The 14,748-nt window shown below is 53.7% G+C and overlaps 2 protein-coding genes across 2 annotated transcripts; both read left to right on the plus strand.

Annotated features, from left to right (window-relative positions):
• Positions 1-214: 214 nt before the first annotated feature.
• TRIM72 (tripartite motif containing 72) lies at positions 215-7,966 on the plus strand. Its single transcript, XM_050956876.1, has 7 exons — positions 215-332; positions 2,117-2,510; positions 2,663-2,758; positions 3,367-3,597; positions 4,088-4,110; positions 5,587-5,705; positions 6,505-7,966. The coding sequence occupies exons 2-7, from the start codon at positions 2,136-2,138 to the stop codon at positions 7,074-7,076; spliced, it is 1,416 nt and encodes a 471-aa protein (XP_050812833.1). The 5' UTR covers positions 215-332; positions 2,117-2,135; the 3' UTR covers positions 7,077-7,966.
• An 85-nt stretch (positions 7,967-8,051) lies between these two features.
• On the plus strand, positions 8,052-13,984 carry LOC127052886 (NACHT, LRR and PYD domains-containing protein 6-like). Its single transcript, XM_050957027.1, has 4 exons — positions 8,052-10,930; positions 12,212-12,271; positions 12,740-12,799; positions 13,779-13,984. The coding sequence occupies exons 1-4, from the start codon at positions 10,654-10,656 to the stop codon at positions 13,799-13,801; spliced, it is 420 nt and encodes a 139-aa protein (XP_050812984.1). The 5' UTR covers positions 8,052-10,653; the 3' UTR covers positions 13,802-13,984.
• Positions 13,985-14,748: the final 764 nt, after the last annotated feature.

The following is a 14,748-nucleotide window of genomic DNA, read 5'->3' on the forward strand; positions in this document are numbered from 1 at the left end:
GGAGGGCAGTGCAGGGCGCTCTCCCTTAGCAGACAGACTGTGCTGGGGAATGAGAGCCATGTCTTCCTATGCCAACAGCTGCCTGAGCCAGTCGCCTGTCACCCTTCCCTCCCCTATGCTGCTCTGCAGACAAAAAACTGGCCAGTGTCCTGTGCTTCCCAGAACAGCAGCGCATTATTGATCTATATATAGAGGCGGGGAGGGGCTGTGGGTCAGTCATGCTGCGTCTGAGCCCATCCCAGCAGTCAGCTGCACCTCAGTGCCCATCCGATCTTTGCACCTCATCGCCCTCCAGCCGGACCCTGCTCCCCAAGCCGTCTCCTCCGATCTCAGTAAGAAGCTGCTTTCTTTCTCTCCCACCTGGAGCGGTGGCTGTGGGTATATTTCATTGCCCCTTGGGCTGCATGCAGCCAATCGCGACTGGGGTGCCGGGATGCCAGGGTCCAGGCTTAGAGGGTGGTTGGGAAAACTTGAAGGGAGGCATCGTCTTTCTGAACGGCGAAGAACGGGGCAGGCTGCACGGGCAAGGTCAAAGGATCTGACGGGGATGTGGGCTCAGCCACTGCCCTCTAGGATGGCACTAGGGGTTAGCTGGCACAAGCTGCAGTTACTTAGCTCTGGGCAGGGGTCAGAAATATTCAGAGTGAGGCCTCTGTGTCAGTCTGTCTGTGTCCGTCTGTCGTGAATCTGTCTCCATGTCTCATGTCTTTTTTTCTCCTCTCCTGCATGTCATTTTAACCCCCTAATGCTGACATTGAGCCAGGATGGTAGCAAGCTTGTATGCGGGAATAGCATGTGGCAGGGAAAGGGGGGAGGCAGAGAAGGGAGCTGGTTGGGGAGGGGCTGGTTTGGGTTAGGTAGTCTCTCTGGGCAGAGGCTAAAAATGTTCCTCGGTGTCTGCCTCTCTGTTCGTATCTCTTCTCTTTTGTTTGTGCGTCTGTCTCACTACCTCCATCCCTCCCCCCCCCCGCCCAACTCTGTGTCTGACGCATGGAGAAGCCATCCAGCCCCCTTTGCTGCATGTCAGGCCCCTCTGGAATGGTCTCACTCATCTCTACCTAGTGGGGACCACTCTATTCCCTCCCTTCTGCTTTCACCCCCTCCCAGCGCCCCTCTAGCCCCTTTTTCCCAGCTGCAATGTGGGCAAGTGGCGCAGGACATGGGGAAAGCCAGGCTGGCCTAACCTCATCCCACTTGGGAAATGGTCTTTATTGGTCCTCAGACGTGGTCCTGACATTGGCATGCAGCATGGTCTGGGGAGGGTTCAGCCCTGTAGACAGCTCCCCATCACAGCAATAGCACAGCATGAGATTCATAGATTCCAGATGGGGCCATTATGATCATCGAGTCTGAACCCTGGATTACACAGGCCAGAGAACTGCCCTTCTGTAACCCCCACCACATACACACTTACTACAGATTAAACCAACTACTTCTTGTCCTACCTGCACTCCATCACAACAGTACGACTGCAACACAATGCACCAAAACACCATGCAACGCAATGCCAATCGATGCATGTGGAATTCACTGCGATAAATACTTTGTGTTTAACAAGACTACAGGGCAGCGCCCCGCCACACACAGCACACTGCAGCAGAGGGAACAGAAAGCAATACATATTCGCTGCCAAACAGCACGCAACTGCAAAGCCATAAATCCCGTGCAATTCACTGCAATGCCTGGGTGCCGTGGAATACACTGTAGCGAAATAGTGTCCAGACAAAAATGCAGGGCTGTGCATTTGCAACACAGACACAACTCCCAGGGAGAGGCCGTGATCCACAGATGGAGAATCTGCCGGCTGCAGAGCTCAGCTCCCATTGCCATGTCCGTTCCAAGCCAGCTATTTATAGGTATTTGTCACCTTGCAGCCATGGGCCTGGCAGATACCATGCAGGTTTAACATTCCTTCAGTAGGTCAGGCTGCATAGGACAGACACATGAGGCAGCATGGGGGAAGGGAAATGACTAATTTATCCCAAGGGGGGGTGGGAAGGGCAGGAAATGGGACTTGGTGCCGTTCCCCCCCCCCATGGGGCTTTGGCTCTGGGACTGGCTGGCTCAGGGGTGGGAATGGGGGTACATGAGTCACCTTCTCTCCCCTCTCTGCCAGCCCGCCCCACCACCCAGCCATGTCGAAATCCAAGCAGCGCCTTATGCAGGGCATGCACCAGGACCTGAGCTGCCCCAGCTGCCTGAAGCTGTTCAAGGCCCCGGTGACGGCTGAGTGCGGCCACACCTTCTGCCTGGAGTGCCTGTCCCAGGCCGCGGCCTGCCCCACCTGCCAGGCCCCCACCAAGGTGGAGCAGCTGCGCATCAACCAGCAGATGGAGCACCTGGTGCAGTGCTTTCGGCAGGTGCCCCACGACCACTGCGAGGAGCACATGGACCCCCTGAGCGTCTACTGCGAGCAGGACCAGCAGGTCATCTGTGGGGTGTGCGCCTCGCTGGGCAAGCACAAGGGTCACAGCATCATCACGGCCGCCGAGGCCCACCAGAAGATGAAGGTAACAGACCCATGGGCCCCATCTAACCTGGTGTCCTGCCCTCTCAGTCCCCCATGGATCAGACCCATGGGCCCATCTAGCCCGGTATCCAGCCCCCTCCCTGCCACCCTGGATCAGACCACTCGATTCCTCTTTTTCTCTTGCTCCCTCAGAAACAACTTCCCCAGCAGCAAATTCAACTGCAGGAGGCACAAGTGCGTAAGGAGAAAACGATCACTCTGCTGAACAGACAGATAGCAGAGGTGGAGGTGAGACAGCAGGGGGTGTGTGTGTGTACGTACACCTGTCGAGGAGATTCAGATGTGTGCTGTGGAAGGGGATCTGTGATACATTTGAAACATTGGGTGAAGGCACTGTTAGTTCAAAGGGATCCCACTGGCCTACCTGCCAGCACCAAGAAGTTACACACTCTTCTCCTTTCAGTGAATGTCAAACAAGCTACTCCCAATAGTTAAGTCCTCACTAGAGACCCTACAATAACAAAGCAGTGTGTGCCACCCCAGTGTCCATGAGAAATTCACAGCAACAAACCATGTGTAGATCTAGCAACGTCAGGAGACCCTACAATAACAAAGTAGTATGTGCACGACCCCCAGCACTGATGAGAAACCCTACAATAATAAGCCATGTGTTGCCCTAGCAGTGTCAGGAGATCCTACAGTTACAAAGCAGTGTGTGCATCCTCCACATTCATGAAGACAAATGTGGGGAGGAGGTTGCTGGGGGGCTCCCACCCCAGCGATTGGAGCAGATCAGGGAGGGGAAGTGCTATTGGGGGAGCTCTGACCCCAGGGGGGATCGGGGAAATAGGGGGGGAGTAGCAAGGCAGTGACCATCCCTCCCTCCCTGGCGGCAGGACACAGTGGTGCGATTCAAGCAGCAGGTGTCGGAGCAGCTGGGGGTGATGCGCGCCTACCTGGCGACGCTGGAGGCCACGCTGGGCCAGGAGGCAGAGCGGGTGCAGCAGCAGGCCACGGCCGTGCTGCGGGATGAGCACAAGACCATGGGCCACTACCTAGATCAGCTCAAGCAGATGGAGGCCGTGCTGGGCGAGGTGCAGGAGGAGAGTCAGACTGAGTTCCTGAGGGTGAGGAGAGACTCCCTGCCCTCCCTCCCCCGTCTCTGTCCGTCTGGGACTCTGTCCCTTCATCCGTCTTTCTCTGTGGGACCACACCCCCTGCCTCTGTCTGTGACTCCATCCCCAGTGCCTGTCTCTCTGGGATCCCACCCCACCCTCTATTTGTCTGTGACCCCGCCCCCTGTTTCTGTCTGTCTGCGACCACCTGACTAAGGTGACCCCAAACATCCCTGTGTCTCTGTCCCCCTTACCTACGCACCAGGTCCCTGTGTCCGTTCCCCTCCTCAACACATGCCTCTGGGTCTGGGTGTGACCCCCCTCCCACCCACACATGCACTTCCCCCTCCCCCGGCTCTCCGTGTCTGTCAGCCAAACTTGTCTGTCTTTTTAACGTGATGCTCTTGCTTCTGTGGTTAGAGGTGGAGTGGACGGGTGGGCTGGGAATGGGGAGATGTTGTGGGCCAGGTGCTAATTTTTACCTTCATCTTCCTCTCCACAGAAATATTGCCTGGTGGCCAGCAGGTGAGTGCTCTCATTCCTCTGCCGCTCTCCTTCAGCTCCCCCACGACCCCGCCCCCCCAGTCCGCCCCTCAGGGCTGGGGACATTGGACCAGAAGGGCTCTTTTGGGTCACCTAGCCCAGTCGCTAACCTTGCAGCCCCTCCCTCCCCCCTTGTCAGCTCAGCCCAGTCTGAAACAGATCAAGCTCCACCCTAAATCTGCTCAGTTCCTGGCCCGCAGGGCTGCTGCTGGGAGGCCAATCCAGACCCTCCCTCCTCCGATGGCCAGAAACCTTCTTCTCCTGTCCAGCCTCCCTTGCTTCCTGCCCAGTTTGTCTCCACCTCCCCTGGTGCCAGCATCGCTTACAGCTCTGCTCCCTACCCCGATGTGTCAGTAGGGAGCGATCAGACCCTCTCAGCCAGCGTTTCACCAGGCTAACCCAGCCTAGCACATCCGGTGTCCTCTCCTCCGATCGGCCCTGCAGGCCCCTGACTGCCCCTCGCTGCACCTGGTCCACTATGGCTTCATCTTGCTTGAACATGGGTGCCTGGAACTGGAAACTGCATTCTAGACACACTTGCCCGCAGCCATCTCCTTAGGAGCCTCTGCCCCAGGCCTTGCTCGCTCACTGGCTTCCTCACACGCTTGTGCTCTAGCTGACTCTTCTCACACACCCCTCTCCCCTTGCACACACACTCCTGGCCATACTCAGGCCTTCTCGCACACTCACCCTTTTCACCACCTTCCCTTTGCACACTAGCTCATCCCTTGCCATCTGCAATGTCAGTATTCCTGGCACACTCCTTCCTGCCACCCGTTCCTCTGCCTTACAGTGCCCCACATTAGGATAACCCCTCCATGTTCCTGCCAACATTGAGGCCTCATTATACCAGGCACTGTGCAGACCTTATTTCAGATGGAGGTCCAACTGTGCCAGGTGCTGCACAAGCCCCCCGACCGAGATCAAGGCCCCCTTTGTGTCAGGTGCTGCACAGACTTCCCTCTCCCCTGCCAACCAAGATCGGGGGCCCTGCTTATGGCAGGTGCTGCTCAGACACTCAGTGAGCTCACATTCTAGGCAAAGAAGGGATTATTAGCCCCATTTTACAGATGGGAAAACTGAGGCCCAGAACGACTCAGTGACTTGCATGAGTGGGTTTGTAGCAGCACTAGGAATTGAACCCAAGTGTCCTGAGATCCAGGCCAGTGTCTTAAACTGTGAGGCCAGCCTGCCTCTCCTATTGCACAGAGTGCCTTTCTTACTGTGTGCTCCACCCAGGTCTGCTCACACCCTTCCCCTTGCACATGGGCCTTGCACACTCAGGTCGTGGGAAGACAACATTCCCTGCTGGATGAATGGATCCAAGAACTGAGTCACACAGTCTTGACCTCCCCATCACCCCTTATCCTCCCCCTCTGACCTCCCTTCACCCCCCCATCCCACCTGGTTCCCCTCCCTGGGCACATGGCCCCCTGATGGGCTCTTCCTTCCCCACAGGCTGCAGAAGATCCTGGGAGAGTCCCCTCCAGTTGCCCGGATGGACATCCAGCTGCCAATCATCACAGATGACTTCAAGTTCCAGGTGTGGAGGAAGATGTTCCGTGCACTGATGCCAGGTAGGGCGGCTGCAGGAGCTGGATCAGTAGGGGGTGCTCTGTCATTGCTGTCCCCACTGCCCCAGTGAAGCACTAGGGGCATTGTGCTGCAGAAAGCAGGTTGGTGGCTCAGTAGGGAGCGCACTCCCCTCACAGTCAGGGGTGGCCCCAGGGTCCCAGCACAGAGCATGTGGGAGCTGTGCTGCATTTCAAATGAGAGTCATAACAACGCTCTGGCCATTCGTGGCTTTTTAAATATCCCTGGCATTTTTCCAAGAGTCAGGGAGTTAACCACATGTCCTGACAAAATCCCAGCTGTGGTGATTCCATTCTGTTCTCTATATTCTACCTTCACTTTCAGTGCAGGATTGCAGTACAACTGCTAAACAAACTCTGCGCCCCACCCCAGAGGTAGCTGCATCTCTGCACCAGGCAAGGGATCCCTCTATATATCCAAGAATATAGTCTATTCTTCTTTACCCTGCACAGCAATCACCAGTTGTGCCAGGGCTAAACAGACCCTGAGTGAAGTCATCAGCTCAACAGATCCGTGGCAGAGCCAAGAATAGAACCCAGGAGTCCTGGGCACAGTGCAGTACTCTATTCACTAGGCCCCAGTGTTCTGGGCCCCTTCTGACCCCACCCGAGATCCTGGCCTCCCTTGAAAGGGATGGTTGGGGTGCTGCATGGGAAAGAAGAATTAGGAAAAATGGGGATGGTGGGAGGTGACAAGGGGTGGGATTTTGGGCTGACTTTCCAGGATCCCACATGAAGGTAGCCATCACTGCCCCATTCCTTTCTCCCCCTCCCCTCCCACCAGCTCTGGAGAACCTGACCTTTGACCCAGATACGGCCCACCCCAATCTGGTGGTATCGGAGGATGGCAAGCGGGTGGAGTGCGTGGAGCAGAAGCAGCCAGTGAGCTCGGACGACCCAGGCCGCTTCGACAAGTCCAACTGCGTGGTGAGCCGTCAGAGCTTCTCCAGCGGCGAGCACTACTGGGAGGTGATGGTGGGCGACAAGCCACGCTGGGCGCTGGGCCTCATCTCGGCCGAGACGGGGCGAAAGGGTCGGCTCCAGGCCCTGCCCTCCAACGGCTTCTGGCTGGTGGGCTGCAAGGAAGGCAAGAACTACGAGGCCCACGTGGAGCACAAGGAGCCGCGGCTGCTGCGAGTGGAGACCAAGCCCAGCCGGATTGGGCTGTATCTCAGCTTCGAAGACGGGATGCTGGGGTTCTACGACGCCAGCGACGAGGACAACCTGGTGCAGCTCTTCGCCTTCCACACGCGCTTCACCACCACCGTCTACCCCTTCTTTGACGTCTGCTGGCACGACAAGGGCAAGAACAGCCAGCCTCTGGTCATCTATGAGCCAGAGCCGGAGGCCTCCTAATGGCTCCCTGCAGAGCCGGAGGTGCCATAGCCATGCCAAGCCTCACCTCACGGAGCCATGAGTGCCATAACCATGTTGCTAAAGGCACTATAGCCACGCCCAGCCATGCTCTATGCTGCCAGATGTGCCACAGCCATGCCCAACCTTGACCCAAGATGCCAGAGCGGAAGGTGCCACAACCATGCCCAACCATACCGCACATCACTAGAAGAGCCATGACCATGCCCAGCCAGCCCTACATCACCAGCTGTGCCACAACCTCACCTCACATCATCACGGCCATACCCAACCATGCCCACATCACCAAATGAGCCACAGGCACTCCTAACCATGTCTCCTGGGCTGGCGGTGCTGAAACCACACCCAGCCACACCCCACATCCCCAGAGAAGCCGTGTCCTGCCATGCCTCGCTATGCCTGACATCACCAGACCGGGAGGTACCTCAGCCGTGGCCAACGTCACTGTAAGTTCCATAACTATGTTGTCAGATGCTCTGTAACCACAGCTAACCACATCCTACATCACCAGAAGCTCCGTACGATGCCTTGCCATGCTACCATCAACAGAAGTGCCATTATCATGGTCCCCCCATCACCAGAGATTCATGCCCCCATTACCAAAGGCATCTCAATCATGCCCAAGCATGTGTCCATTACCAGAGACTCCCTGGCCATGACCACATAGCTAGAAGTGCCATGACCATACCCCATGCCATCACAGCTCCTCTAAACATTCGGAGCCCATGGGGCCCATCTCCAAGCTCCCTGAGATGGGGAGTGACCCGAAGTGGTTCCAAGGCTCTGGGATCTGTACAGTCACTGCTGGGATCTGAGCATGTTCGCATCCACCCAGATATGGTCTCCAATAAAACATGGTCATGTCCACTCTGCCTCCTGTGTGCACATGTGTCTCTGGGCTTCTATCTGCTATACGGCCCCCAATCAATCTGCGAGGGATCAGCTACATCTTTATATGGGCCCGGATGCCTTATTTACTGGGCACTGTACCAGCATTAGTGGATTTATCCTTCTAGCACACACCCATGTGAGTGCATTACAGGAATCTCGTTGTTATTGCTTGTTATGGTAGCAGTTGAAGGTTGCAACTAAGATCAGGTCTCCATTGTGCCTGGTGCTGCACAGACCCTGACCGAGACCAAGACCCCCAGTGGGTCTGGTCCAGGGTAGCAGGGAGATATATAAGTGTGAATAGGGGAGGGGGAGCAGTCAATTTTTTGAATTTGTCAAAGTGCCGGTTAGATTTCATCTGAAAATCTAACAAACTAGACTTTCCTATTGGAGGAATATTATAGCCAGTTTGGGGCTGGAATTCAATTCGGTTCACCCGTTTTTACTGCATCCCAGGAGAGCTGGCTTTCTGATTTTAAAGATGGGTCCTTCTCAGGTATACTTTGACCCCGGTCAGAATGTCTCAAACGAGGACACTGGGTTATTCTTAACCAACCAGTTTATTAATTCACCATGAATGACCCAGATCTATAATCAACGGTTATCAGTTCTCCAGTATTTCTAACACACTTACTGCACCTACAGTAATTCTCTAAGGAGTAAAGTTACGTCTCACAGGCTGCACCTTGAGGAATCTGGTCTTTGCTTTTTCTCATGTTGGCTTTGAAAGGGACTTGCTTAAAGCATCAAAAGCAGGTGCTTAAACATTTTCTGTGAGATTCGCTTAGTTCCATTGACTTGGGTGTTCAAAGAGGAACATTCACGTAATGCTACTTAGAAGCCAAAATACAGTTTCTCGAGGTGTCACTAGAGAGAGTGCAGCCACAACACGAGAACTAGCAGTTACACTCACTACACAGATGGGAGGGGATAATCCACACACACACATTCCCCAGAGGCAGTAGTTACCTAGTACTTTCTACACTGGGGATTAGGTCAATTTAACAACATCATTCAAGGATATGGATTTTTCAAACCCCTGAGTGACGTAGCTGGGTCGACCTAACTTTTTAGTTCAGACCTCGCCTGAACCGTAAAAAGAAAGAACAATCTCTGAAATGAAATCTCACTGCTTCCCCTCATTGCTGGTCACCCTGGGATAGGAGGAGTGTGTCCACGTAGTGGCAGCTTCTTTGTTGGAGTCAGCAACTTCTGATGTTTTTTAGACCCTGTTTCGGGGTTCGGTGGAGGTATTTTCTGCTTGGCTGTTGGCTCTAGAGTGACCAGATGTCCTGATTTTATAGGGACAGTCTCGATTTTGGGGTCTTTTTCTTATATAGGCTCCTATTACCTCCTACCCCCTGTCCCGATTTTTCACATTTGCTGTCTGGTCATCCTAGTTGGCTCTCAGATTTTGGATTGCTCAGTTCCTTCAATATCCAGTAAATGGCACCAGTGTATAACAAATTTCTTTGCTCCTTTTCTTAGCAGGGGCTTTGTATGTTTCATCAAGGATTAGGAGTCCCTATGGCACCTCAGAGACTAACAAATGTATTTGGGCGTAAGCTTTCATGGGCTAGAAAGCACTTCATCAGCTGCATGGAGTGGAAAATACAGTACGCAGGTATAAATACACAGCACATGAAAAGATGGGAGTTGCCTTACCAAGTTGGGGGTCAGTGCTAATGAGGCCCATTCAATCAGGGTAGCTGTGGCTTATTCCCAACAGTTGACAAGACGATGCGATTATGCCCAAATAAATTTGTTAGTCTCGTTAGCACTACAAAAAGTGATTTTCCCTCTGTTGATATACACCCTTTCTTCTCAACTATAGGGAATAGACCACAACCACCCTTACATAGGTGACTAACTTCAAGATTTTATTGGCACATGGCATTTCCTGTTGCTGGAGGAATGGGATATTCCACTTTCTTCTGATCTGTAAATGACGATTCGGGGGAGGGGATGTATCAGTCAGTGTGTATCTGTGTCAGTATTTGGGTGTGTCTGTGCATAACTGTGCATGCAAGTCTCTGTATGTGTTTGTGTCACGGTGTCTGTGGCAAGTGTCTGCATATGGTGTGTGTATCTGTCAGTGATTGTCAGTGCGTATGCATGTGTGTCTCTGTGTGCGGTATGTCTGTGGGGGAACTGTGTATGTGTCCCTGTGTGTAGTGTTTGTGTATAACTGAGTGTGGTGTGGCGTGTCTGTGTGTTCTTCTGTGTGTGCAACTGTCTCTGGGGGGAGGGGTGTGTTTGTGTGTAACTGTGTCTGTGCATGGTGTGTGTCTCTGTTTGTGTGCATCACTCTTGCCACTTTTACTGCCATTTCCCCCCCTGAAGCCAACTCCACTTTACTTCCCAGCCAGGGCACAGATGCCCTTTGCCCTCCCAATCCCTATGCCCATGAGTGTTTGAATAACACAAGACAACAGGAGTGAATTTGAGGCTGAGCCCCCATAGCGGCAAAACCCTCAACCCCACAAAAAGGCCACAAAAATCGTGATCCAGATCAAAACTGCTAATCTTCCAGCTAAGCCCAGCCCAGTGTCACAGAAGAGAAGAGGGTGAGACTTGGCTGGATGCAGGGTGGAAGTTGTGAAAGTTTGTTTCACTTTCCTTCTCGGGACACTGCTCCCTGCCCGTTGTCTCAGGGCAAAAAGTTAGCATGGCAAAGACCCTGAGAGACCATCTGTTCGACACCATTAGAGAGCTGGGCGAGTCGGACATGAAGGCGTTTAAAGACAAGCTGAACAATTTCCAGCCCAAGCCAGGTTATAACCATATCAAATGGGGAGAGCTGGAAAAAGCAGACGCTGTAGCAATCACTCGCCTGCTAGTCAACTACTACAAGGAGGATTATGTGGTGGAAGTGGCCAGGAAGGTGCTGGAGGACATGGACAAGAAGAACCTGGCACATAACCTCTTCCAGGCCACAGGGAAGGGTGAGTGAGGGGCTCTCAAGAGGCAATCGCCCCCTCCCTAACAGGATCTCATCTCAGTGGGTCTCTTTGTACAGGAACTGCCTGCTTGTCCGCCAACCAGGCAGTGAAATCAGCAATGCTGCTGGGTTCCTTGGCACAGTCCTCCAAGGGCAGAATTGTGCAGCCCTTTCTCAGGCAAGACTGTCACTGGGTGTCACAGATCCAAAGGCATTTAGACCAGAGGTGAAAGTGGGCTGGTACGGTGTGCCGGTAAAAAATGGCTGCCAGTATGGGTCTGTACACAATGGATGTTAAAGCCCAAGGCCACCGAGGGATGTTAAAGCACTGCCACAGCAGCACTTCAAGGTCCCTACCGGCAGGGCCACTGATGGGGGTGGGGGCAAACAGGGGAGCTTCCTTGGGCCCCATAATTTAAAAGCGCCCAGGGCTCCTGGCCGCCACCGCTGCCTACCATGGCAGCGACCGGGGCCCCAGGCCCTTTAAATCCCCGCCGGAGTCCTGGGCAGCACAGTCAGGCAGCGCTGAAGAGCTGGCTGTGGGAGGCTGACCCCTAGTCCTGCCCCTTCTGCCCAAGGCCCTGTCCCTTCCAGGGGCCCGGAGCCAGGCCCTCATAAGTTACTTTCATCCCTGGTTTAGACACCTAACTTCCTGTTCTAGGTCCACAAAGGGAGTTAGGGACTTCCACTGTATCACCGAGGCAACTCCATCCAGACAGGGCCGGGCCAGTAGTTGATGGTTTGCTTGTACCAGCCCAACCTCCATCTCTTCCTTCTCCTTTCTCAAACAGGATATGAACCCCCAAACAGAGAGTGGGGATCATGGCTGCACACTGGGGAATTGTGTATGGGAGAGAGACACCCATCGGAGAGACATCAAGTTGTTGTTAGGGGGGTGGTGGTGAGGAGATGAGAGACACAGAGGGAAAGATCTGTTCAGATGGAGATAGGAAAAGACAGGGGTGTTGGAAAGGGAGAGAAGGAGAAATGGGGAATAAATAGATGGATGTGGAGTTGTTCACATCTGGAGGGAGGAGTCCTGGATCCAAGAAACAGTTATTTTTCTTGCTTCATCAGTCCAACAGTGACCAAACATTCTCCTTGCTATGGGGGATTTTTTTCTATTCCTCTTCCCCATCATTGATTCCTCATTGGAACATTCCCCGACTCATGGGTCACCCCAAACCTTGTCCTGCCAGCCCCCAAATCCCCATCCCTGTGGGGGAGTGGCTAGCTCGGGGTGAGCCCCTGAGAGCCGAACCTTTCTCCTCCTTCTCTCCTGCAGCTCCAGGTGGCACCCAGCAGACCCCAGCACCAACCAGCAGCACCCGGACCAGAGTCACAGGTGGGTTGACATTTGTCCAGCTGTGTCGGGGATGGAACAGTAACACGGGTTTTTGGTGATGTTCAAGACCCTCGTCCACCCCAGTGCATTATGTAATTTATGGTGTGCCCTAAAATTACTCTGGGTTAATTGCACCGATGGGCTGGCTGTCCACAAGCTCCCTGCTGCCATAGAAAGCAGAGATTGTGCTATGGGGACCTGGCCAAAGACTGAGGGGTTTCTCCTGGGGAAGGGAGGGATCCTGGCAGTGGGGGAGGCGGGCGATGTGGGGAGGGCAGGCCGAGATGGGAGGATGGGGGAGGGATCCAGACAGAGGGGGAGGGAGGTGGCATGGGGCATGCAGGCTGAGGGTGGGGGCAGGAATCCAACAGATAGCCAGGCAATGTGGAGAGTGTCAGGCAGGATCCCAGCTGGGGCAGAGGCTGCTCCGGTCACTTTCTGAGTGAGCTCCCATTTGTTGCCCAGCAGGTGTAGCCGCCCCCATGCTCATGGAATACAGGCCAGGTTCGTCCAGGGCTGGAGACTCAGGTAGGGTGAGCAGACGTCCCGGTTTTCCTGCACATTGCCTTTGAGGCTCCTTCCTCTGTCTGGGCAGATTTTTGAGATAACAGAAAATGTCCAGGTGTTTTGCAGAGCAGATGCTGGAGCTCAGCAACAGCCCCAGTTGGTCAGCTTCATGATTGGTCCCACCCCTGCATCTGCAGCTGATTGGTGCAACCACAGCTGCCTGATAGTGCCCACCCAGGCCCTGGCTCCCAGCCCCAGGGTGGGGGTCCCGCAAGGAGGTGCTAACTGGTGGCTGTCACTGCATCCTGGACTTGCGCCAGCCATCCTGCCCCCATGACAGAGAGCGACACCCCCTCCTCCAGTGAGTACCCCCACCATAGGTCCCCCCTCCAGTACCCCCAACTATACCCACCTCCACCTTCCTCCCTCAGTTTACCTTTTTGAAAATTGAAATACGGTAACCCTTAACTCAGGTCAGCCCTGAGGCCAGACACAGCAGAGAGGGAAAACTAAGGCACACATTGGCTTCTTAAAAAATATTACCAAAACTTCCCACTTCATCCCAACCCATATTTAACAGCAAGATATGGCTGAAGAGCAGAGAGATAAATAGACTGGCATCCTGGTCTCTAGGGCTTAGCAATACAATAGGCTAGTGTGGCCTAATGGATCCTGCAGAGGATGAGGGCTCAGGCTCTATTCCCAGCTTTGCCACTGTCCTGAGGGGTCACCTTGGGAAAACCACTTCTACGTTCTGTGCCACAATCACCCCATCTTTAGATGGGGATAAAGACACCAACCTCCTTTTTAAACATTGTGATGTCAGCAGATGGCAAGTTCAAGGGATGGAGACCCAAAGGTACATGAGGACCCCTAGGGTTAGTCACTTGGAGATCCTTGGGGTGAAAGACACTAGAGAACTTGCAGATCAAGTAGCATAAAAGCCACCTGAACCCCGTTACTTTATGCAGCTGTCTCTGACTCACTCCCTTGTCCCCAGGAGACAAGATAGACCTACGATAACATTGAGTTCTGCGCCGAAGGCTTCGCAGCTGACGTGGCGCAGTGAAAGAGATGGTTAACACTGGAATGAAGACCGTGCCCTGCTGCTCTACCAGCTCCCGATGGCCAAGGAAACCCGGAGCCTTTTCAGAGTCGTACCAACTGGCCAGGATATTGCATTCCATATTTTTGGTCAATAAAACAATTGCCTCTCTTTAATACAGAGAACTCGTCCATCAGCTGTGTGGGTGTTTTCCTTGATCTTTTCAGCTGGCAGGTTCAATGGTGTGCCAGAGATTTGGTTGGGCTCTGGTGAAAGCCCCAGTTGTGGTGCTCTCCTCTTACAGCATCTAAAATGGTGGGTCTGTCTCATCAGCTAAATGGCTGCAAGACTTGGATGAGTGACCCTAAGGAACATTTGGATCCTGTTAGAAGTACGGGGAGTTGAGCCTAATCCTGCACTAGGAGGTGCTGTGGGGAGGGCTAAGTAGTGGATGTTCTTCCACACGGTCAGTGCTGGCCCCTAGGGGATGCTGTGCTGTAGGAGGCTCAGTAGGGATTACTCTTTCTCCTCTCTCAGTCAGTGCTGACCCCAGTGTACCACTAGGGGGTGCTGTGCTGCAGGGAGGGTGCCTCAGTGGTGGTTTTCCTTTTAACAACTGCTAACATGGCTCATCCAGCAGCTTTTGAACTCAAGACCTTTGCATCCACAGCACAGCACTGTACTCCATGAGTCCAGGAAAGCTGGCTGTATTTTAAAGAATCCTTATTGAGGTTGCAGGAAAAAAGACATCCTGATATGCAGAAAGCATAGTGAATATGGCAGGTGACCAGCTTGGCTTAACAGTGAAATCCTTGCTTATCTTAAATGCAAAAAAAGAAGCTTACAAGAAGTGGAAGATTGGACAAATGACCAGGGAGGAATATAAAAATATTACTCAGACATGGAGGAGTGAAATCAGGAAGGT

This window comes from Gopherus flavomarginatus, chromosome 5, assembly GCF_025201925.1.
Source record: "Gopherus flavomarginatus isolate rGopFla2 chromosome 5, rGopFla2.mat.asm, whole genome shotgun sequence".
Lineage (NCBI taxonomy): Eukaryota > Metazoa > Chordata > Testudines > Testudinidae > Gopherus > Gopherus flavomarginatus.